Source organism: Gymnodraco acuticeps, unplaced genomic scaffold, assembly GCF_902827175.1.
Source record: "Gymnodraco acuticeps unplaced genomic scaffold, fGymAcu1.1, whole genome shotgun sequence".
Classification (NCBI taxonomy): domain Eukaryota; kingdom Metazoa; phylum Chordata; class Actinopteri; order Perciformes; family Bathydraconidae; genus Gymnodraco; species Gymnodraco acuticeps.
In genome coordinates this window covers 1,728,267-1,754,764 of record NW_022992250.1, presented here as the reverse complement: position 1 = coordinate 1,754,764, position 26,498 = coordinate 1,728,267, and the positions used below count along the sequence as shown (strand labels likewise).

Sequence of the window (26,498 nt, the reverse complement as noted above, 5' to 3'; positions counted from 1 at the left end):
ACTCTCTGCGATAACAACAAAAGTATTTTTTTAAAAAGTAATACAAACAACTCAAATTAAGAACTTAAGAGCGCAGGCCTCTGAAGCTGGTTTTTACATTGTCATCATTCTTCTAAAAGGAGAACGTGTGCAGCAGAGCCATCAGAGACTAGAGCTTGGCCACATTAAACAATTACTTTTCATTCACTACACTGCTAAATAAAACTGCATAGATACACATGGATGTGGTATTAACTTGGTAATATGCTTTGTTTTTAAGTCCAAAACAAACAAATATTTAGTTAAATATAGACTAAGAAAATCTTCATATTTGAAGGGCTGAAACAGTATTTTTGCATAGAAAAAAAACTTGATTGATTATCAAAATAGTTGGCGGTACATCTTCTTTTGTATTGATTGGAGCAGGCAACAAAAAATACCAAAATGTCCAATCAGTGTTTGTTGCCACTAATCTAAATGACTAATCTTCAACGGGACTTGCCGACAGGTTAAAGTTTTATTTAATATGTTTTCCCATTTTCCATGTGTATCTATAGTTTTACTCAGCTCTCTGGTGCTCACAGTGTAACCTGGCCAAACAGTGTATCGATGGTTCTGGGCTGCAGTGATCTAGCTGTGGGGGGGGGGGGGGGGGGGGGGGGGGGGGGGGGGGGGGGGGCACAGAACAGTAGGCAGCTCTCTGCGCTGTGGCTCTGCTTTGCTAACTGTTGCAGATACTTTGCTGATTGATGGTGAATGCTGCATTTACATCCTTGTTTCAGGCACTAGACAATTAAGGAGACAAGGAGCCCAGCACTGGCTACACTCGGTAACCAATCCAACGGGATTTCCTTTTGGTTTGATTGTTACAAATCCGATTGATGAACGACTGATTGATCTACTTACTGATTGTTTTGTTTTTTGTATACGTTTTTGGGTCGAGGTGAGGGGGCACAGGGCAAGCGACAGAAGGCACAGAGTTTCTACGATGATTTCTCTCCAAGGATTCCGGCTTGATAAAAAAATGAACTCAAAACTAGGAAGAATTTGAAAGCAGCTGACAAAAGTCAGATCAAATATATTTCCATTTCGGCTGTGATGTGAGCAAAGGGATTTGCTTATTATGTGTGTCAGTATGTTTGTGTGTTTGTGTCTCTGTGTGACAATCTGAATGAGCTCCAGGGTTGGGGTCAATCTTTTTGCTATCTAAAAATGTGAAAAGCTGGAAATCTGAGAAGATAAATTGAAGAATGTAGGCTTTAGTGTACATTTTGCAAACCGGGTAAACATTATGAGAATTGAACCCAACCCTGACTGAGCATCTATTATACACACGAGTGCTTACATTACAGCTCTTATGACTAGCTAGTTGTGCTTTTCAAGGCTGAATACATGTTATCCCATGTCACTACCTGTACATATTCAGATTAGCTCTGGAGTGAAATTGTCTTTCCACTGAACAGATTCAAGAAAACAAGGACTCATTGGATGCATCTCAGGCCATAAAGACCAAGAGCGGAGCAGACCCTGAAACCAGCTTGAATAATATTAATACAAATAATAATAATAATGCCCCAAAGCGTTTGTTCCCAAGTCTGGCAGATACCACAGACATGAGGGCCAAAAAAGGGTACTTCAACGCCCAGAATCAAAATGAATCTGAAATTTAAACAAAGTCTAAATGAAATGTTTGTTTCCTATTCGTTAAATGTATCACATCTTGTAATAGGCTGACGACAAACTACAGTCCGGTGGAGTTGCTTAACTGTACGATAGGCAAACAGCTACATTCAAAGTCCCCCCCGAAAACAAAGCAGTCGAGAGCTGAAGAGATTTTCCACAAGTAGACGTGACAGGATTTGGTTGAACAAAGCCATCCAGCCATGTTTTGTGGACTGTATATTGGGCACAGATGGAGATACAATTCGCTAGCTCAGTTCTTTAGGAGGCCAGCACGCTCCTTCTCAGCAGGTCCTCTTTCCCAGAATGCAACTGCGGCAAGCGGAGTTTGCGTCCGCCCGAGCGCGTGTCAGAATCGCTCTGCTCGCCGTCAGAGAAGTAGCCGTCGGTCTCCACAGCGTCCAGCATCGAAGCGTCCTTTCCTGTGAGCGGCATCCCAACAGACTCCAGACCTGCTATACCTCCAGTGAAGCCCCTCCCTCTGGATTTCACCTGGCGGGAGAGGCGGAGCCGTGGACCCCTGCCACGAATGATCGCCCCTGTGTCGGGCAACGTGGCCCCGGGGCTGGAGCCTGGGCGTGGGGACGAGGATGCGACGCCATTCCCCGTGTAGACGCTGTTCCACGGGCTGCGCTCCTCCGAGATGTGACAGGAATCCATCTTGGAGACGGGGGGCTGCGGCGGCGGGTCGGAGCTCCTTGTCTGGTGGGGGTGAACGTAGAGATGGTGCCGCGAGGAGCCCCCGGACCTCTCCCCTTTGCGGCCCACATGGATGGGCTTCTCCTCTGCCATGCTTGCCCAGAGGCTCTTTGCTGTGGAGGGGCTGCTGGCGGAGGAGGGGGCCGCTGCAGAGGAGGGGGCTGCTGCAGAGGAGGGGGCTGCTGCAGAGGAGGGGGCTGCTGCAGAGGAGGGGGATACTGCAGAGGAGGGGGCCGCTGCAGAGAGGAGCGTCTGGGGCAGGATGGGGCTGGGGGATTGTGGAGGGGCACCGCGAGTACGGGGCTTGTTGCTCCCTCGTGGTTTTCGGCCCAGCTGAGGTGTTTTCCAGGTGGACTGCATGGAGTTATCCATCATGAGATTGAGCAGGCTCTCCTCACCCTGCAGGAGCTGGAAGACAGGGGAAGAAGAGAGGAAGTGAGAAAAAACAGGGGATTGGAAATAAATAGGAGATGGGGGATGACAGGATATGAATCAAAAGGAGATCCAGGGAATGTCAATTAGAAAAGAAGGGATGAAAAAGGCTGAATCATGTTTTAAGGTGCAATAAATACACGTTGGACACAAAATGTTTATGACATATCTGGATTATGCACTTTGATCAATAGTAGGGCTGCACAATGTATCACTTTTTAATGTCATCACGCAAGACTGCAATATTGCAAAACTGCAAAAACTAAAATAGTATCAATAGAGATTTTCATTTTATAAGGTGACTACTGTATCTAGTGTCATTTTCTAGTTAATGTTAATTCATGTCTTTTATTTAACAAGCTACTTGTTGTATTTAATAAGCAGTATACCGACAACAGCAGAAAGACAGAACTGACTACATATTATAGAAATATATCGGTTTGTATTTATCAGAAGTAATATCGCATTTGCTATATTCAAAAAAGTGATCACCTATAACATATTTCTCTCATATTGTGCAGCTCTAAATAATACAAAAACGAATTTGCCTGTCTAATTTAATCATGCTCCTTCTTCCACTAGTGTGATCTGTGAAGTGGTGCTGAAATTATGTTTAGCTTGCAGATCACTTTTAGTTGTATCAAATCAATTAAAAACTTACATTGCTGCATTATCACAGTAGCATCTAATGTATGTATCAGAAATCATAACATTAAAGTCAACTCAGAAACAGCCGAGACGTCATTCCTGCTGTTGAGGGTCTACCTGGTCGGAGAGCAGGCTGCCGCTCTTGTCCCGGTGCTGGGAGCCCAGAGCCCACTGACTCAGCATGTCGTCAGCCGTGATCTGAACCGACTGGGCGAGCCAGCTGTCAAACAAAGAGTTGTCCAACGGGAAGGACTTCGACAAACCTGAGGGGTGGGACATGAGCAGGGAGAGAGGAGGAAGCGAGGGATGATAGCAAGACAGAGGCATGAGAGAATTGGTATGGATGAAGGGGAGAGAAGGTGGAGAAAGACAAAGTAGACAGGTGAGGGGAATTGAACATTTCTAATAAAAAAACACAACAAAAGACATCTGAGTGGAAAGGAATTGGCTCTCAAATGACGTCAAGAAGTAAAAAGCATATAACAGCACCTGCAAAGCAAAGCCCTAAATCCCACTCAGCGTGTGTGTACAGCATTAGCTTGACTATTAATTGTAACACATTGACCCATTTTAAATGATAAAGACTCAATTTGGATGATTTTACGAAAACATTTAACATTCAAAGCATGAATCTGAATTATGCAGTTGATAGGCGTACACAACCTTGTGGGTCTCCTTGCCAAAAAAGATGATGACATATTTAAATGCGGATTAAGTCAATATAGCATACAAACAGGCAAACAGCTGATGTTTAGCAGAGAGATAAAACAAAAATAACCTGTTCCTCAATCTTGATTAGGTTAATCACACAATAAGTAAACGATTTGTTTATGGTAACTATACCAACACCTCAAAATGAATATAATTGAAAATGTTATGCAACATCTCTTAATTGATGTTAATCTCTTACATAGCAACTCTAGATCTTATTTGGCCTCATTCAATTTACAGTATAAGTAGAAACACAGAAACTGTCAAAGTCTGTCAGAAAGAGAAAGGACAAAGCTCAAAATCCAAACAAGCTCTTTCTGTTGCTTCCTCCTCAATAATGAAGATATGAACCATACAAACATTTACAACAGAAATCCTGTTTCCTGTATCCTTCCCACCACTGTGTGTGTGTGTGTGTGTGTGTGTGTGTATGTATGTGTGTGTGTGTGTGTGTGTATGTATGTGTGTGTTTGTGTGTGTGTGTGTGTGTGTGTGTGTGTATGTATGTGTGTGTTTGTGTGTGTGTGTGTGTGTATGTATGTGTGTGTTTGTATGTATAATTAGGAGATTTTTAAGGCTCCTATCTATCAATGTGGGCTGCAAAAGCAAAAGCATGTCTTTCTGTGGCAATTTCTCATACACAATTCAGTGAAGACTCTTAGGCTTAGGGAGAACAGAGAATGGGGGGGGGGTGCTTTCACTCCTCTACCTTCTGGTGTTATCTAATTGAATCCGAATTCAGTATGGATCACAAGTTTTGCCAAATGTATTTATGCTTAGCTTTTGACAATTTTAAGTAAATTTTTTTTTATATAAAAAAAAAATGTTGCATATAGATTACGTGTTTGGTATGTAGCCAATACAACCTAAACCTTTTACTCATTGCTGAAAAGAAGAGAAAATCAATATTTAATGTTAGCTAGCTAGCAACAAACCCACTGAGTTGGTAGTGTGCCATGTTTTGTTCCTTTATAGATAACATAACTGTCAAAAAATGTTAGCGCTGGAACCCCAGATAGATACAGATTAGACATGAACACTGATTTGTTGAGAATTTGTGTGTCTAGTTTCTTAGAAAGAGGATTTTTACAGAAAATGGGATGATAACAGCGAGACTTCCACTTATTATAGCAATTTTGGAATTCTACTCTACTATTTCTAAGAATAACCATTCCTGTAACAACAAAAGAACCCTGCAGAAACTCATAACAACAACCATGTAGAAAAAGAACAATCAAATGTTTATTTCCTCTGCTGATAAATCTGTCTTTGTGATGAAGGATAACAACTTTCAACAATTTCAGACCCATCAGAAACAGAACTGCGTGCAAAGTAAAACGCTCCTTGTTGTATTTGCAGCTAAATCAAAAATGATCTTAGGCTGCAGAGGAGGTATTATCTAGTGCAGGGGTTCCCAACCTTTTTCCCCGAGAGCCCCCCCAAATTACTCCTGTTGGAAGTTGCTCCCCCCCCACACATACACAAACACACACACAAGGGGGTGTGAGGGGGGCAACAGACAAGGCAACAGCGGTAATTAAAGTTTAAAAGTCTCAAAATGCTACAACTACTGTCACAAACTGGATGAATGTGAAGTATTTTGTTAAAGGAAAGGAAAGCGTAATTAAGGAGCACTATTGGAGTGACTTTGATGGTTATTGGACTCAGGATTAATTTATTTGGATTCCCGCTGTATGAAGAAATTAAAGGACGGCGCAAGTGGAAACAATTCACAAAGGGATTAAACTGTTTAAAACACATGCTCAAAGTAAGCCGGATTTTGCCGATGTGTTTATGTAGATTCAAAAGTCGTAAATAATCTACAAAATGGAGGAGACCGATCTGATCGGAGCAACTGTGACAAATAATCCAACTGAAACCGGCATGGACAATGACTATGTTTTAAAAATGCGCTTATCCAGAAAAGCCTGGTTTGGACACTTTACGGGCAGAAGAAACATTTCTAGAAAAAAATTATGCATTTCTGTCTTTTTATGCCTTTAATAGCTACTAACTTGAATTTTTATTAAAATTAATGAATAAATTATTTTGTATACTTTATTGTAATGTAGAGACAAGGCTTTTAGCGACAATTATATGTAAAAAAAAAAAGAGGAAAAATTCAACAACAAAAAAGTCTAAATATGATATTAGGCCTCAAATCATCTGAGGCATGGCGCGCCCCCCAGGTTGGGAACCACTGATCTAGTGAATGGATGCAATTTAGTTTTCATACTTAGCAAGGAACAACTATTAACCTCTGCAACCAGAACCTTGTCATAGTCACTTTGGGGAACAACCCATAATATGATATAAGCAGAGATGCCGATTATGTTACAAATAACTTGCACACAAGCACATTAGGAGAAATACTGACAAGAGCTTGCATATTTTTCAGGTTTGAGTCTATTCATTCCTCTACCATCTTTCCAGCCTCTCTGTAAATCTTCAGTGCTTTTAATGATCTGCCAAGCTGGTCGGCAGGAGGTGCTGTTAGGGTGGCTTTCACATCAACTATACTTCACACACACACACACACACACACACACACACACACCACACACACACACACACACACACACACACACACACACACACACACACACACACACACACACACCACACACACACACACACACACACACACACACACACACACACCACACACACACACACACCACACACACACACACACACACACACACACACACACACACACACACACACACACACACACACACACACACACAGAGCCGGTCGTTTCCATGACGCAGCATGTCTCTGCAGGAGTCGGTAGATCTCAGAGGGAGGGAATAGGTGACGGAGGGAAAATAAAGAGCCAGGAGAGAAGTGTGAGGAGAGGGGATGATGGAGGACAGTAATGGAGTTCAGAGAGAGGAAGGTGGGAGGGAAACATGCCACACTGTGGTCTTTAGATATGTTTAAATTCTCACATACTCTACATCCTGATATTTATTTTACTATGGGAAAATATGTACACAAGCAGCTCTGTGAGGCTGTGCTGAGACACAGCAGTGCTAAGAGTCAAATGCTAACATTCTCACAATGATCATTTTAACATTTACCATGTTTACCAAAATGTGTGTTAGCATGCTAACATTAGCTAATTAGCACTACTGCTGAGGCCAAAGGGCCTGTTGTCAGTTTTTAGTCATAAACATAAAAGGATAAAAGGACAAATAAAGATTCGACCTGATGATGTTTACCAATGAAAAGTCACAGAATCTCTAAAGTAACTTTATTAATTAATAAGGGAGACATGAGTGACTGTACCAAATTGAACACGTTGTTGCTGCTGTTTCCGCAATACACAGTCAAGGATCAGATTACAGTCATTTCAGCAGAATGGGGAGGCTTCTTAGTTATTCATTCAGCTGTTGCCAAAAATAAATACTTGCATTAAATTCTCGCTTTCCCACAAATTCAATTTACTTACGGAAATAAAGAAAGTTGATAGGCTAAGCTGATTAACAGGATAGCACATGATACATCTAAAAATGTATTTTTTTCTCAAATCTCAGTGTCATAAAGAGGTTTTTTTGTTATTGTTTTCTTTCTGTATTTCCCTTATTGGCAACACAGTATAGTAGTAAAACATTTTTATGAATGTTATTTTAAATCAGTTTGAAAATAAAATCTGTATTATCTCTGTGGATGTTCTCTTTTAAACAGTTATGGGAGATTATGAGATGTTGTTGATGTTACTCATCTCTGCTTTGTTTTAAAACAAATTGTACAACATGCCCAAATAAATACATGTTCAGAGGAAGCCTAATAATAGTGGAGCCGTTTCTTTTAACCAAATGACGACACTGACTCCTCCTCCTTCGTCAGCTACAGCTAACATGTTGAACTAATGGGTTACTGTAGGCTAATGCTATGCATGGAAAGGTGCTGTTACAGCCATCCAAATCCCTTGTTTAAGGCTTTGTTGCACGACAGCAACAGTTTTTGTTCCTCGTTGCTATTGCACACTACAGCTACAAAAAGCCCCAGGATGTCTTTAAAGAACAGCTGATGTAGCAGTGAGCAATGATTCACTAGCCAGCAATACTAAGGCAGTGCAGGGTAAGGAATGTGCTAGCTGCAGGACAGGGCCAAGACCAGGCCTGTGCATGGGAGAGAGTGTGTGCGTGTGCGTGCGTGTGTGTGTGCTGGTCAGTCTAAAGCCCTCATTACAGTCTGAGGATTGTTCTCGGGTGCCAACCGTCTGCCTGGAAACTCAACCAGAGAGACAGAGATAGAAAAAGAGAAAGTGAAACAGAGTGTGCAGGAGGAGTAACAGCGTGATCTAAACACCCATCAGAGCGATGAAGGGGAGACAAGAGGTGCAGCAGGCAGAAAAACAGTGAATTAAATAGGCTTAATACCTGATTAAAGAGGTGAAAGACAGTCTAAGACAATAATGGGAAGCAGAAAAAAAAAGCTCAGCATGAATCAACAGAAATAAACCTGTCTGGGTTCTTCTCTTTAACAAAAGGGGTGTTTTATTGTCTCTTAGCCCATTATGTCAGATTGATCACACACTATTCTAATCTGTAATTTGGCCTCATTATCGTTTTGGCCGCCTGAATGAAATTTAACATTTTCAGTTCTTCTTTGCCCTTCAAGTGAATGCTAAAGAACATATCCATCCTGATCCAATTTAAAATATATTAGAGTGGAACCTTGAATGTTAGAGTTTGTTGGGTCTTCCAGAGATGCTATTTGATAAACAACAACAATACATAGAAAAGTCTATCACGGAGGATTCCTATTTCACTGACTAACAACAGCCTGAATGATCTGGAGACAAGACCTAGACCTAGTCAAGGCTGTTTACTTTCACCATCAGGCACAACATTTGAGGAAAGGTGGACAGCCTTTTACCGTTGATACAACATATCTCTAAAAATGCACTTCTTTTCCTATATTTGATAATGAACAGTATAAGAGGAAATCATCTAGAGTGTTTACATTTTGCTTTGTCTCATAATACGATTCTTAGTCAGGGAAATGCTTATATATAGCATATTCATATCTAGCCCTTGTTGTTCAACCTATTCTTTACTCAAACACATATTCCCATTACTATGCACATTACTGCTTTTGCACTTGTAGTCAGATGCTAAACTGCATTTGTTGTGCAATGACAAGTTGTAATAAAGCTCCTGCTGGGACATGTGTTCACAATGTTCTACAAGCTTTCTTCGCATTATAAGTAATACATTAACAACTCAGGCAACAATTGCTGAAACAAAAGCAATATAGTACTCATAAGGACTTGGCTTGGTAACAAAAGGGTCGCCAGGTTCAAGTCCGAGTTTGGGCTGGAAGCTGAAGAGGTGCCAGTTTGCCTCATGACCACTACTGAGGTTCCTTGAGCAAAGCACTAAAGCCCCGAATGAACCAGGGCGCCGAACCATAGCAGCCCATTCGCTGTGACACCTTTAAATCAATGCATGTGTAGAAGTCCTGTTTGTGAATGTGTGCATGTATGTATTTTGGACCTTTGTGTTTAATATAATGTAAATCGTATATTTCCCCTCTGGGATTAATAAAATATGTTTTAGTCGTAATCTTAAAATTCTATGCAGTGGGTCAGTAGGATTTTGAATTTACTCCCATTTACGAATCGAGTTAAGTTGCCCCTTTAAGAGTTGATCAAACATAATTATTCATTACAGAAGAAACATTATCTTAGTTTGGCAATTACATCTTTAAAAATGATATTTGCAACACCCAAATATGCAGATCAAATCGGATGGAGGCTGACATTTGTTATGTATCTCAGTTTTATGGGTGAAACAAAGTGCATGTGAGGGTGACACCAGGAAGATTTTGAAACAATCTCCTTTTTCCAAATCACCGCTGGCATATGGCCTCCACTAATAAACAGTGGGGATAGGGACAGTACATCTGAGAAGGAGTTCTGGTACATTTCTGTCTTCTTGATCCCAGAGAGGAAGACAAAGCCCTGGGAGTCAGGACCAGACCCGACAGAGAACAGATGGCCTGACACACACACACACACACACACACACACACACACACACACACACACACACACACACACACACACACACACACACACACACACACACACACACACACACACACACACACACACACACACACACACACACACACACACACACACACACACACACACACACACACACACACACACACACACACACACACACACACACACACACACCACACACACACACACACACACACACACACACACACTGTGAGATATGAACACATACGGCATGCAAAAACAAACACACCAATGACACAGGAACGACATATAACATGCACGTACACACACGCAGATAAATGATACAGGAAAAGCACAGCACATACACAGAAGGGGCTTGTTTGTCATGGTAACACAATGTGAGAGATGATCTCACAGCATCTATTCAACATCAAGCTGCAGTCCTTATCCCCCATCAGTCAGACAGAAAAACCGCGAAGATAAACAGAGTGTTATAACGCAGTGCCAGACGGAAACAAAGAGTTATAGTGGAAAAAGATAGAAATAGAAAAGGAGAGAGAGATAATATCAGAACAGGAAGCAAGTGAGGCAGAGCCAAACACTCCTGTCCTGTGTTACCGTCTATTTGTTTATTGATCATATTCACTAAGACAGGAAAGTGTTAGCTCTGTGACGCGCAGCTCTAGCTAAATAAGGAAATGAAAGACAGTCATGCGTCATCGCTAATGGTCACTGTGTGTTTGTGTGCTCGTGTGAGTGTGTGGGTGAAATGTTAAAAAACATCTCTGCCAGATTGGATCTTAATTTGACTTTAAGCTTCAGATGCTAATATCATGATGGACTAATATGGGCTAATATGATGATAAATGTCAGAAAGATATAAAAATGACATGATATTCAGTTTATTATTATTATATAAAAAGAGAAAAGAACGACATCTCTATGTTTTAGAGCCAGACAGCTGCAGTATATTGATGAATTCAAAGATGATCAAAACAAAAGGATCCTGCAGCTGAAGCCAAAACTACAAACTGGATGATAGGATGTATGTGGATGTGGACAGAAGATTTATTGCTGGATTTTACATATATAATGCCTTCCAAAATGCTATAATCCCACACACAAAGTCAGGGCCCATTCTGTTCTCAACAGAGCAGCTCTGGTCTCATCCTTTGATGACAGCGTGAAGTCTTTGTTGGGTGGTTTTTGTAGCTTTGAGCAACGTTCTGTCATGTTCGTTTTCTGAGATCACAGGAGGAAACCAAGCTCCTCACAAGTTGCTTTATTGCTGCTGTCGATCTGCCAATATGTCCTGGTTTTTTATATTTGCAATGTGTCTGATTAGTTTACACAGAGTTGTATTTGTCACTTAGTGTCAGGACTCTAAACAATGACTCAAACTCTTTGAAGAGGGGGAGGGGGTCAGCGATATATGAGAGGCGAAGTCCCTCCCCTTCCGGTTGAGCTCCATGGGACCTTATTTCTGAAAAATCATGTATTGAAGTCAATGGGGAGAGAAAGATTATCTTTCGATCCCGTTTTAATTGTGCCACAAATTACACATATGATGTTTGTCAATTTAAAAGATAATTTTGCAAGTCAAAAAAATAAAAATGTGTTGTAAAACTGTGAAGTAACACTTTTTTTGTGTGAAACCGCTCAATGAACTACAACTCCCGTCTCGCACCACACACCAAGATGGCCGTCACGTTGGCACATTTCACCTCTTTCTTTCAGAATGAAGTGAAAAGTATTAAACGAGGTGAAAATCACTCCAAGTCTGGCCATGTTGAGAGCTGTACATACACACAAGGGGAGTTAGTCGGTTCCGTAAGAGCCAGCATGCGGGACCGGGATTCTGGGATTTGTAGTCTTTCTAGTATATTTCAGCAGTTTTATGACAAACTGTGACTTTTTTGACATGGAAATGATTATTTAAGATTGACAAACATCATATGTGTAATTCGTGGCACAATTAAAACGGGATCGAAAGATAAGTTTTATCTCTCCATTGACTTCAATACAAACTTTTTCCGAAATAAGGTCCCATGAGTCCCACCGGAAGGGGAGGGACTTCGTCTCTCTATTTACCTTTGTGGATCTATTAAGAATTACTATCAATATGATCCATCATGTACATGAGCTGCTTTTAATCATACACATGAAAAGCTAGATACATTATATTTCAGAGCAGAACTCATTTTCATTTAGCTCTCAGATATTAATCATGTACAGTAATTGTCGGTGCAGCCCACGGCTTTTTTTGCAGAATGTCACTGCAGGAATATTCATAACTTATACTAAATCTGGATTCATATAAACATGGATTATGCAAGACTACAAATCCACCCACCTGATGTCCTACATATAGAAGCTAATCACAGCGGAGGAGCTTGTTAAAAAAAAAAAGAAAGCCTGAAGACATGGAGGACTTTGTTTTCCATTTTGTTCGCCCACACAAACATGCTGTATATCACAAGTTGAGTGTTTCTTTCCCTCTCTTGTTTGCACGTAAAGTATTTAATTTCTTATGCAGTAACCAAAACATGTAATTACATTTAGCTAATTAGTATATTAGTTCTTGAATATTAGAATTGATACTTTTAGATGCAGCCCTCCACATAAGCATTTAAAAGCAACATTTAAGAAATTATTTATAATACACGATAAAGTTGGTTTAAGTCTTTAGTAATCTATTATTAATGACCAGAACTTCTCCTGAAGACATTTAAAATCTGTGCTTAAATATATAATGAATGATAAAAGTGTGAATATCTACATTTATAAAAGTCTCTGTCGGTGTCCTTCGACATTTTTATTCGATTATTACAATTATTGCTTTTATATGCAAAATAGGGTAACAATTTCAGATCAACCTATCTTTTTCACTACAAATATAAATTCACAACTAACCGCATCGCTGTTTGGAAAAAAAGCTGTTTTTTAGATTACTTTCATTACAAGGAAACCTTATTGAAGCCCATAACTCATTATCTTTAGGGCAAAGGATGCAGTCTGTACTTTTTCGACCATGCAATTTCCTCCTAAAAGCACAACCGTTATTTTATACTATAAATCATTTAAAGTGTTTTTTTTAAAATCTCTTTTTAATGGCTTTGGAAGGTTACGTAGTTTTGCAGTGGAACATTTCCCAAGTAAGCGCAATAACCTAAAAAGCTATGACCTGAAAGAGAGGAAACACTGCGTTTGATCCTGACAGCACCAGCTCTCAAACTGTCACAGCGCTGCCGTCCCGTGAAGCAGCTGCATCTGAACAAATAAACTGAGGATGTTTTCAGGATGTCAGGCAATATGACGTTACGGGAGCCAGCTTTCAAAGCGATCCTGTCTGCCTCAGTTAATGCAGATATAGAGGTAAATAGATGGACAGGATCAGAGGGGAATATTCGATTTCAATTCTGTTTCTGTAAAGAAAGGCTTTGGCATCTGCATCCACCAGTCAACACATGTTTACCTCTGCTAACATGAACCTTGATTACTTCTGCAGAGTGAAACATCTAAAATATAACCTCTCTCCCGCCCAGAGATAGACAAGATGGTTCAGATTATGTTTTGACTTTTATGAGGATATCTGTTCAATTGAAATGTTAATGTGCACCCCAATAATCAGACTTGTGTCTTGTGTTGACAACTTAAAAGCTACAGATTAAAATCACTCTTTTAGCAAGACACTAAGCCTTTATCTCCTCTTCCACTTCAAATCACAGCGTATATGTGTCAGCCAAATGTCTGTAAATTCTCAGTTTTACGTACAATATGTTCGTGCTCCATTTCCATTTAATACCTATCTTCTGAGGGTTGTATATAGCTGTATTGATGGGTGGTGGGGAATGGGCAACCATTATAATCCATCCTTGTCTCACTTATGATGAGGAACGGCAGTCGGACTCCCAGTGGCTCATTAATGATGAAGATAAATACTGGCAGAGCTTCCCTCAACATTATTTCTATGAATGATTTTTCAAACCCTTTCACTCCTTTTACTGATATAAAAGTTAAGATTATGTTTGCAAAAACCACAGGGGTATGACAATGACACTAGGGTTATCAGGATAGGATAAAGTTGACATTGAAAAATATTAGCGACAACCGGATTTACAGTCTACAAACAGGGGTTAATATGTCCCACCATTAGTCTGCTTATAATATGTGGTATGAGGACTATGTTTTTGAAGCCTCAAATTTGAAAGTTGCCTGTCCGTTTTTTTCTTTGTAAAAACCAGTGAAAAGAGATACAATCACCTAAACCAAAAAAACACTGTGATAGGGTTAAAGTCTCAAGAAAAACGCAGAAAAACCAACGGGACAACACCTTCTGGTAACGACCTGTCAATCATAAGTTAGTTATTCCCTAGCCTAGAGTATATCCTGCTTCATAATTTATTTAACTCTCGATTGGCCCATGACATCACGCTATATTGTAGAAATCTTGAGACTATTGATTGAGACCATAAACTCGTCAGGAAAATGTTTACTGAGCACCAATCAAGTATGAAAACTAGCTGGACTTCGTTACAAACAAACTTATATTTGAAACCAATGGAGTGGCCACCTGCTTGCCATTAAAAAAACAAAGCAGGTTTAAGGCACTTCTGCTCAGGCTTCACTTTCCAGACCTGGAGATTGGCCCTTGGTCCAGCCATAAATAAATCGGTTTTGATATATAGTTCAAAGTCTCTTTTCTCCAGTTAATAGCACGATCCCAAAATTACACTGATGTATCTGTATATGGATGTATATTCCATTCAGTAACTGTTTACAAGTGAGCGGCAGTGGAAACGTCCTGCTGGGTCGGCCCGTCTGTAATTGACTGTGACAGACAGCAGGGGTTGTTTTGAGTAGATTATTTCAAGTGAGATTGGGCTTTGGCAAGGTGTGTTAGTCGCAATGAGAATTACAGAGCCTCCTTCTTTAGCTTCCTTCAAGTTGCCTTCATGCAGTGGCAGTGGCTCAGTCAGCAGGGGCTTGGACTGGGAGCTTAGGGTCGCCGGTTCAAGTCCCCAAACAGACTCAAAATATGGAGTGTGGACTGCTACTTGGAGAGGTCCCAGTTCACATCCTGGGCTCTGCTGTGGTGTCCTTGATCAAGACACCGGACACCCCCCCCACTCCCATTGCTCCCCGGGCCATGTACAATAGCTGCCCACGGCTCCTTCTACTAGGATGGGTTAAATGCAGAGAACACATGTCACTGTGTGTGCTGTGTGATCTGCATGTGTGACCATTAAAGAGGGGTTCATCCCTCCGATTCTATCTACATGTCCAGATAGAATAACAAACACTACTAGACTACTATACCATAAAAAAATCTGAGATGCAGAAGAGGAACATTTGGTTTCTCTATTACTTTAGAAAAAGTCCAATGTCCAAAAGAGACTATCTTAGTATGAACTTTAAAGAATAAATACATTTTGAAAATTGTAATTTAATAATTATAATAACGCCCCTGGTAAATTAAACCCTATATGATGTGGAGTACCAAGATAGTGTGTGCTTGGATCAGCTCCTATATTTCACTGTATGATTGTAACTTATGTTGTGTCACTGAGGAGAAGCTTCTATAATACTGAAGTTCTACAGGCAATATAAAGTGATTTATTTACAACAGAAAAGCTGAGAGGAGGTCTGCTTGATTTACAGGGATGACATTTTTATAATATGCAGTTTTGCTTCATCTCTCGCCTTCACTTTTCTCTGTGATTGACGTTACACTGTCGAGTGCCAGCAGCCTGATGCGTCAGATGAAACCTGCTGGGCTGAGCTGCAGTCAACTGATATTAAACATTTTACAATTGCATCTGACACTTGATCTACACACAGAAAATATATGACAACACTCATGACGGACGCACAAAGTCTGTAGAAAAAGAAAATGTAATACACCAGGATGCTGACCACAGCAGAAAAAAACATGTTCTGTAAATGGTTGCAGCACTCTACTGTAGATGCATCAGTCATTATAATTTAAGATAACGTTTCCTCATATAAAGTCTTTATCAGGTAGAAATAAAATAATATTACCTGGAGATTTCTAACTGTATAATGTCTTGGTTCTTTTGTTACTGCACGTTGCCCTTATAAATGATTGATGCATCAAGACTAAGGTGTTGCAACCACACACAAACGCGTTACAAAATGTGCAGCCATTTTGCAAACCTTGCAAACCTTGCAGGGCGTACACACCCACCCACACACACACACCCACACACAATGTACCTAGCTCTTTCAGCAGGGAGCCGTTCTCTGCCTTCAACCTCTCCTTTTTCTTCTCGGGACTACTCTTCCTCCTCTCCTTTCCTTTGTCCTTCACTCCATTCTGCTTCCTCTTTTCTCCTTTCTCGTTTTTATCTGCAGGGAGACACAGAATAGGGGCTCAGGTTAGGGGTGGGTTATTCAATTTAAGCTGGAAAGCAACATTGAACGTTTTTATTTTTCCTTAGGTGGCATTTGAGGGAGAATGTAGCATACAAGAATATTAAAGCTGGAGAAAGTAAGTGCAATATTAGATCCATATTGTTGAAATATATACACTGCAAAGGAAAACACCTGACATGCCAACTGTATTTTGCAAAATAGTAAGAATGCGAAGGACCTTTGGACGTAAACATAGCTAGTAAGGCAGATAGTAATTACATCGAAATAAAAAAAGGCAAAAAATGAATTAACCCTCCTATTGTCTTCGTTTCCCCCCCCCTTACTTTGGTGTTCGCGGTCAAATTTGACCGGTCCTGTTATTACATTAACACAAAAACCATTAATCATCACTGAACATGTATTGCGTGTGCCAGGTGTGATCCATGTGGGGGGATGGGCACATAAGAGCGGGAAATGTGTCAAATTGTTCTGTGTGTGTGTGTTTGTGAGTGCCAGGTGTGATTCACATGGGGGGATTGGGCACATAAGGAGGGAGAACACATCTATAGTATGTGTGTGTGTGTGTGTTTTATCTGATCCGGATGGTTACTAATTCCTTTTCTTTATGGCGGTCATTTTACAAAGTTGACTAAATCATCAAAAATGCAATGTAAGTGGTGATCAGCAATTTGATATGTTCAAATGTCTACTGTGAAGGATATCATAAAGCCTTAATGCAATCGAATGTAAAACAAAAAAGTTATGATTGATGAAAGTAGTAAATCGGTCAGATTTGACCCGAAGACAACAGGAGGGTTAAAGGCTAGACTAGAGGAAGTAGAGTTTCAACACATTAAAAAAACATACAGTACACAAGTGCAAAAAAAGCCAATATTTAGTTATTTTTAGGACATGATCCTAGCTAGGCACACATGCTCATAAGGTGAGAGCTAATTTGTGGTTGCAGGAAAGGAAAGGTGGCATCGGCAAAATGTGACCCACCTCCTGATGAGGTGTGCGGAGAGAGCGATGGTTCATCTTCAGTGGCACATACACCCTGCTGCTATACCCTGATAAAACCCCAAGACTCGGGACGCATGCTAATGCTTGTCTTTAAGGTTGTTTAGTATTCTAGTTAAAGTTTGAGGCGAGGGCTGACAAATTGAAAGCCCATGTGACTGTGATCAAAGATACCGTTAATCTCAACTAAATAAAAGATTAGTCCTGGGGTTCCACTACTAATGTACATTTTGAGTTTACTTTAGTTTAGTACATTCTACTTCTATTCCACTACAATTGAGATGAAAATACACTACATTAATTTAATTACTTAAGAAATAAATAATGATATATTAAAATAAGTCAAGTTAAGAAGAAATGTTATTGATACATGAAGTACATTCTCAAGCTAGGCTGAATTGTATGTAAAGCTATTTAGTTAGCCCCACCCTTACCAGCTAGCAAATTGATGACCACAGTAATGCATTTATACTTATTATCCACAAATAAAATATTATATATTATGAAAAAATATGTTTTGAGTCTAATGCTTTTGTATGTTTACTTGTTACAGAGTATTTATTCACTGTTGTATTACTACTTTTACTTAAAGAGCCTGTGACACGAGTTTCCCCCATCATCCAAACCCATCAATTTGAGTAAATATTGTCCCCTTGAAAACCGTTACTGAACTGATTTTGGATATTTGTACTTTGATAACCATTAATATGCCCTTCGATGTTGACCATTTTCTGGATCTTCTCGGGGATTCTTCAAGTCCCGCCAAATTATGTGTGACGTCATTGCGGGCACAGCGCTCCAGCTGCACCGTTCAGGATCCCAGCATCTGCATGTAAACACGATGGCGCACACAGCAGCAAGCTCAGACAGCGATGACAGTTTAATTTTGAATGTGTCTGAGAGCTCATATGAGGCTGAAGGATCGGTTTATGTTGTATCTGTTAGAAGTTTAGGAATTAGGTGCGTCAATATGGGCGATCATACGGTCATGTAGCCAGTGGTGGACTGGGACTAAAAATCATCCCGGGACTCTCGACCGGCCCACTTCGGTACCGCTAGTAAATTGTCAACGGGGGGAGTGGGGGATGTCAGGGGCGGCGGGTGCTGTAGATAGTAAATGTAAATATGTAAATATTTGTGTCACTGCATCCTGGTAAAATACAAATATAATGCAATGTCTGTGTTTGACATTAGCGCTGCTAGCCACCTGTGCCCTGTACTATGAAGCCAGTTCAACATACCCTGGATCAGAGCCTCTGCCCTGGATATGTTTGAGTAACAAACAAACTAACAACAACACACTAACAAATGAGTTCTCGCTAAGCGGTCCTACGACGCTGGTTATCAACTCGGTAAATCAAGCCAGGGTTTCTCTCACCAGCTGAGAGCGCGTTCATGTCTAACCCCGAAAACACACCAGGAGCGTCTGCGCCGCGTTACGTTGCGGCTGCGCCACGCTGCGACCTCCTCCTGCGACAACGCACACCAGACGCGTTTCAAAACGTTGCGGAAGCGGAGCGTCGTGTGTGCAGCCTCGCAGTTGTTGTTGATTTTGGAATATTTCCTGGACATTTGTACTTCTACAAGTAAGTAGGCTATACGTAGTTAAATAGTTTATGTTTGTGTTTGTTTAAATCGTGTTTATTGTTGTTATTTCCTATTTTGTTGTGTTGTAGACTACAGACACAGTTAATAATAATTGTAATACTCCAGTTATAAACGACATGAATCAAAGATGTGTTGCTGTATTTTAGTGGTAAAAAAATATGCATTCATCATCATAATTATTCTATATATATATATCATTTACAGTGCCTGTAAACCGGAGGAGAACGCTGGCATGCATTCTCCTACTTGAAAGACTATGGATGGGGGGAGGAGTTTACCTTACTGCTGCGCCGCGGCAAAAATAGGATTCATCCTAATTTTAGAGAAGCGCTGCTCCGAGCCGCTTCTGGGACGCGTCTGAGCCGTAACGCGGCGCGTGTGGTGAAAACTAGAGTGGCCGCGACCCTTACGACCGCCGCGGCGCGGCCGTAACGCGACGCAGACGCTCCTGGTGTGTTTTGGGGGTAAGACACGAGTGGATCTGACTTTAATTAGGCTACATTTGTATGGGCATAGATATGTCTCATAATTATTTGTGTGAACATAAAAATAATTTGTGTGTAAATATGTGATTTGTAAATGTAAAACAACATCCACAAATGCATTTAAAAGATTTGCAAACTCACAAATACATTTGCAAGTGTAAAACGGATCTGCAAATACACTAAATATGTTCACAAATAAAAAAAAGATCTGTGAATATCTCTTTAACATTTACACCTTTCGATCAGTCATTTGTGAATCCAATTTGTATTTGTGGACCAAAAATGCGCTTGCGGATCTCAAATCTCTGTTCACGGATCTCAAATCTCTGTTCGCGGATCGTCTTTTTACACACACGGAATTTTGAGACATATTTTCCGCCGGTCTCGGCTCAAATCTACTCGTGTCACTCGGTTATTTTCGGAAACCACGTGATGGCCTGCTGATGGCGACATTTCCGCATGATTTCAAAGTAAGAGGTCCCGGGGGAGCAGCTGGCAGCTGTTTCGCTGCCAGCTGCTCCCCCGGGACCCGAAAGTGGCGTATAGCCTGCACTTCAACATCAACGAAAGTGCTCGATATATGCTATATTGAATCAATAACACAAACTAACTGTATCACTATAACATGATGATGATGGTGATGGTGATGAAAAATGCATCTAACGTTCCGCTGTTCATTATAATACAAAAACAGAGCATTAAACAAACCATCATGCTCTTACTTTGAAATCATGCGGAAATGTCGCCATCAGCAGGCCATCACGTGGTTTCCGAAAAATAACCGAGTGACACGAGTAGATTTGAGCCGAGACCGGCGGAAAATATGTCTCAAAATTCCGTGTGTGTAAAAAGACGATCCGCGAACAGAGATTTGAGATCCGCGAACAGAGATTTGAGATCCGTGAACAGAGATTTGAGATCCGCAAGCGCATTTTTGGTCCACAAATACAAAATGGATTCACAAATGACTGATCAAAAGGTGTAAATGTTAAAGAGATATTCACAGATCTTTTTTTTATTTGTGAACATATTTAGCGTATTTGCAGATCCGTTTTACACTTGCAAATGTATTTGTGAGAATGTTCTTCCTCTACCAAAAATGGTCACTACCGAAACATAGTACTACATACACTGTAGTAAAAAAGTATTATATTAACCTGTTAAGATTGTTTTACCTTTAAATGCATTTGTGGATGTTGTTTTACATTTACAAATCACATATTTACACACAAATTATTTTTATGTTCACACAAATAATTATGAGACATATCTATGCCCATACATTTGACTCGAGTGTTTCGTCAACATAATGTGTTGCTTAAAATAATACTTCTGCATACAGTATGTGACACTGTAAGTGTTGCACGGCCAGATACGGCTGGAGAAGCTGACTGAGATAAGGAAATATATGATATATTATGATATTATATGATCGATGATCTGATTGATGATGTAATATGAATGATAAGTGCGACACGTCGGCGTCTTCTCTGCATACGGCAGTTTAAACTGTATTTCCTTTATCCTGTAATATGACTTGAGAGATTTAAACTCCGCACACTGAGTTGATCTCTTTTCTATAGACGCCGGAGGCGTAAAAAAAGTTATTTAGCCTTCCCAAACCTGAGCCTCACGCGCCGCCTATGGGGGATGTGCTAGTGACTTATCCGACCGGCCCACTTCGGTACCGGCCCATCGGGATTCGTCCCGATGGCCAGTCCGCCACTGCACCCAGCCCACGTAAACTGTCAACGGGGGAGCCTCGCTGCGGGGAAACGGTGGACCTAGTGTCCCGATCGGAGTGGGAATAATAATAATAATAATCCGTGCATTTTATCCATTAATTTCCCCAACATTGTGGTGAAAAAACCACACGTTTAATCCATGTTGGTGTACTACAACTACAAAAAGCATCGGTTTGTTTTCTCATCAGGAAATGCAGACCGGCTCAAACAAACGATTTGTAATCATCATTCTCACGATCATTTAATCTATCATATGTTCGCCGAATTGACATGAAAGCACTAATAAATGTAGTTTCATCCACTTGAGTTTACAACTACAAAAATAATCGATTTGTTTTTATATCACATCCTACGGGAGGAAATTCAGTAGCTCTCACTACCGATGTTTAATCCTAATGTAATCATCATCTTCACCACGATCATTTGTTTATGTTCGCCGAATTGACATGAAAGCACTGACAAATATGAATATACTGTAGTCAACTTCATTAAAACGTTATTAACGTGCCTAAACTCAGTAATTCACCATTTCTACGCATGACAACACACTTTGTCCGTGTTTGGCTCTCTCGCCGCAGTGAAGCGTTCCCGCATTGACGTCACTTCCGGCTTCCCCCAAAACTTCAAAATGAGACGAAGGAATTTCCCCGCGATGTTCGAAATTATTGATATTTAACGGAACGGTATCGCTTTTTCTTTTTTAAACTGACGGTTCGAGATTACTAGTAGCCCAATATTTCATTGCACAACAGTTGTTGGGATGCTGTCACAGGCTCTTTAAGTAGAATATCTTACTACTGTCCATCACTGTTTGTGAATGTACTGTGTTTCATGTCCTTGTATCTCTATTACTATAAATCAAACAGTCTAGTGCACCTTGCAGATTTTAAAAAAAGAATAGCAACACTGTCACTGTCAAATACTTCCAGCTAAGGAAAAAGACCCTGCACATACGGCACACATATAAACACATCAGTTGTGTGTTCAGGTCTATGCCATGCTGACACAAACATTGTATGACATGAAACAGAGCCCTGCAGAGCGCCTCCCTGCTGCGATCTGTCCTCTCTCTCTCCAGGAAACTTCGCTCTCTCCCTCCAGCTGAGAGTGTGGCAGGTAACAACAAACACTCATACAGTACGTAGCTGAAACCAACCTGACAGTATATTACAGTCTAATACACCAGTAGTGCAATAAATACAGTGTCACTGTACGTCAAAGCTGTGTAAGAGATTGCCATACTGTTTCAAAAATGGCCACAAATCAACAGAATGTCTGGTAATTTAATAAAAATAAAATCCTTTATATAATAAGGAGCTATACAGCAAATACAGTTTCTATATGTCTCATAACATTTCTTTACAAATCTCTACAAAAAGATGCAAAAATAAAAAAATAGAAAAGCTTATTTACTCTTTATAGTATTATTGATATATATTTATCAATAATCACATTTCATTGTATTATAACGTGCAGTCAAACTGGAAATTGCAGACATTTACTACAATACCTCAATTAAGGATGCAACTAATGTTTATTTATATGACTAGTTGATTAAATATTTGGTCAATAAAACGCTGAACTTAGCTTATTAGGCAGACAGTTGTCATACAGAGATTAAAGTAGGAAGGTTAGAAACAAACAGAGAAGAATACTTTAATTTAAGGCCTGAGGAAGTACAGTTTTCCCAAATCACAGATAAATACACCTCCTTTAATTGTGCTGGATTGGGAAATCTTGAAAAAACGCCTGTCACATGTTTGTAATTTAAATAACAGGACACTGGTAATGTGGAATCTACTTGTGTATGAGGTTCAACCTCTTTAAGACCTCTGTGGTAGAGATGCTTTAAGAGATAAGCAGATTCAGGAAGTTGTTTTTCGAGCTCGAGCTGCCATGAAGAACCTGTAGGAGGAGTTTAAGGTGTTGCTGCACGAGGACTCCAGTAACCCCAAGGTGGCCCTGGCACGGGTCGAGGTTAAGGTTACTGGGAGGAAGTGGAGATCGGACAAAGTTGTGCTCATGCTCCACCAAGTACAGGGAATCCGGAAAGAGCTGGACTGGAAACCTTCCCACCTCCTAGAATGACAAAGCCAAGATGGAAGATCGGCCGAGATGGAGGAAGAGTTGTCAGCAGTGGAAGAGTGGAGGTCCAGCAAAACGATCGGCCAGTGGCAGCTGGAGACAAGGTGGGAGCATTCCATGGATTGGAAGGTCGCTTGGACTTATCTGAGGCAAGCCTAACCAGAAAACTTCGAGTTCCTTGTCCTAGCAGTTTACAAATCTCTTCATCTGGGGCAAAGTGGAATCTCCAGATTGCCGGCAATGCTCAGGCAAGGGGAGGTCCAAGGCTGACGAAAGGCTCTTCAGCAGGGCGAGTGCACCAGGTGGTACATTATGGTTCTTAAACCCATTGCAGATCCATCAGCAGGGAATTTGCAGCTGCAGACCTGTACGCCTTCAAACACAGATGGTCACCTTCTTACAGTTTTTCTCGATTGCTAACACACAAAAATTATACATGAAGCACAATTATTTTAACTGACACTCAAAGAGCAAAACATCGGCTCAAATCTCCAAAACTCTAAACACGTTTTCAGCTTTTCACACAATTTGCAAATCAACATGGCACTTTCTGAAAACCACTGCACACGTTTCTCCACGTAAAACACAGGAATCTGACATAAAGTCACGTGTTAGCAGGTTTAAAACACTGATATTCAAAATGCCTCACACATGGACCAATGATCAAGAAACACGTTCCACCTGACCAAACACCTGATAGCATAATTGTTGGCTCATCAATCAGGATGTTAGCACTATGAAAAGACCACAGGTGAGTACTTTCTTACAGCAACAATGGAAGCAAGAGCAAGAGGAAGAGCTGGGTTTATGTAGTTTTGAGGGCAGTTCTTCATTTAGCAGGAGAAATTAGGTGTTTTGCACTTTGGGTGTGTGGTTTTGTGAATTGAGTTTAGTGTTCTGAGAAACTGAGCAATTTAAAAAAAAAGTGTGTTAGCAATCGAGAAAAACTGTAATTCCTGGAGTAAACCTTCAAGGACCACAGTAACCGTCAGAAATCCTGTTGACTGGGAAGGACTTTATGTGCTTTTGTTGTACCTCGTGAAGCAGCTGAAGGTACAATGGCACATCAGAGCCTTCAAGAACACCTCAGAGTCAGCGGAGGAAGTGTTGACATGGCTCTGGACCAGTAGAGGAGGTCCATGGGTAGGTACGAATGCCACCTGAACACAAGTCACGGTCTGACCCACCAAGATGTTGAAAGACTCAAAACAACAAACGACCCCCCGTTACATCACTGTTGATGTGTTCAGGTGCATAGTAGAGATGAATTTTAACAATCAAAAAGAAAAAGATTTGATTATTATTGAGAAATATACAACAAGTGCACACACATAGGCAAAGTAATGCGAGGCAAGCTTATTCACATCGCACATTTGAACACAGGCAAGGCATTTCAAAGTGCTTTGACTCTCACATAATGCACAGTGATCATTATTATATGTCTCTCGGTCGACGATATGGCCAGCCCTTATTGTTGGGTTGACTTGCTGTAACAGACTCCTGCTGTTTAGACAAACACAGAGTCCTCAAAGCATGGCTCACTAACTCTGCTACTGCCGTGAATCGTGTTTATACACTGCATGTGTGACTATGTGAGTGTGTCCATTGGTATAGCAGATGGCAGCTGCAGGCTTCATTACAGCAATACTGGGGTTTAGAAAAGCACATTTTGTTTGGGTAAAATACTCTACATACAACAGCACTATCAAAGCTGTCTGTTAAAGGTAAGTATTCATACAGTAGAGCCACACATTTTTTACATTGTTTTATACAAAGTATATCTTTAAATATTATGGCTTTACAAAATGAGGGGAACACTAGATTAAAGGACACATATCATGCTATATTTGAACAAAATATTGTAGAGCCATACCTATATAAAGTATATAAATATAGCAATCCATCCAATAGTTGTAGAGACATTTCGCCAAAAACCACAAATGCCAATCTCTTTATGATTAATTGTCTTTGGTCCATGAATGTTTGAATACAATCTAATTTTAAGCCGTACAATAGTACAAACCAAATTGTTGAACCAACCCGAAGACCAGGGTTACAAGACATACAAGGGCTTGAAAAAGAACAAACTGCAAAGCCTGATTAATATAATATTGTAGCAGTTCGGTAGCATACAGTATAGATTATTTTTGTGTGTGTGTTGGTTGGTACAGTACATGTCTAGACTGTGTGTGTGGCTGTCATAGCAGCAGTAGGCTGTCCTCATGCTTGCTTTAGCATGGAGGAGCAGGGCATGCATGAATAGAGCTGAGAGAGACCAGAGAGAGATTTCACACTGAGACGGCCATTGTGTGTGTGTGTGTTTTTTCAGGAGTGAGAGAGAAGAAAAGAAGATAGTGGGACACAGTACTAGTTCACTAGGAGTAAAATACTTAATGATTAGAAAGAAAAAATATAAACATTTTTGAGGAGCTCAAGGGATGTCCGAACTTAAAACTGTTTAAAAAAAGGTATACATGTAAGGAAATTATTTCAACAAGATACAGGGATGACGTTTTTTAAACATAACTGGGTGTTTGCAGTTTATTTATTTGGTTTGTTATTTTATCTTTTCTTGAATATCATTTACCTCTTTTATGTATGTGTTTGTTTATTCATCTGTGGTTTTATGTTTTGTTTGTTTTTCAATAACAAATGTATTTCTTTAAGAAAAAGAAAAAAAGATATCCCAAAAACTAAATTATATTATATATATATATGTTAATAATTTAGCTTTTGGGAGAAGGGGTTAGATTAAATAAGTGTAAACTTCTTCCCACCCCTTTTCGGATGTGTAATTAAGTAGATTATCTGTTTATATATAATTTAGAATCAGTAATATTTTTGTATATCAATTTGACATTTATTCATTTTGTATTGTATAATAATTCTCATGTTACATTTTTGTATTATTGTTTTACACATTCTAAATAAATCTAATCAAATCAAAATAAAATAAAACATCACTTTTTTGAAAGGGCTTAACAAGTTATAGCCTCCATTTCAGGAATAAAATCAAAAGCTAAA

At 40.1% G+C, this 26,498-nt stretch overlaps 1 protein-coding gene across 2 annotated transcripts in view; it reads right to left on the bottom strand.

The window, feature by feature from the left end:
- Nucleotides 1–1,025: 1,025 nt before the first annotated feature.
- Nucleotides 1,026–26,498, bottom strand: part of jade2 (jade family PHD finger 2) — a 218,792-nt gene continuing 193,319 nt past the window's right edge. For both annotated transcript variants that reach the window (XM_034206657.1, XM_034206658.1), the window contains exons 12-14: nucleotides 16,394–16,525; nucleotides 3,556–3,701; nucleotides 1,026–2,766 (exon numbers count right to left, since the gene is read on the bottom strand). In XM_034206657.1, the coding sequence (XP_034062548.1) occupies nucleotides 1,921–2,766; nucleotides 3,556–3,701; nucleotides 16,394–16,525 (1,124 nt within the window). In that variant the 3' untranslated portion in view covers nucleotides 1,026–1,920. The remainder of the gene's footprint in view (nucleotides 2,767–3,555; nucleotides 3,702–16,393; nucleotides 16,526–26,498) is intronic.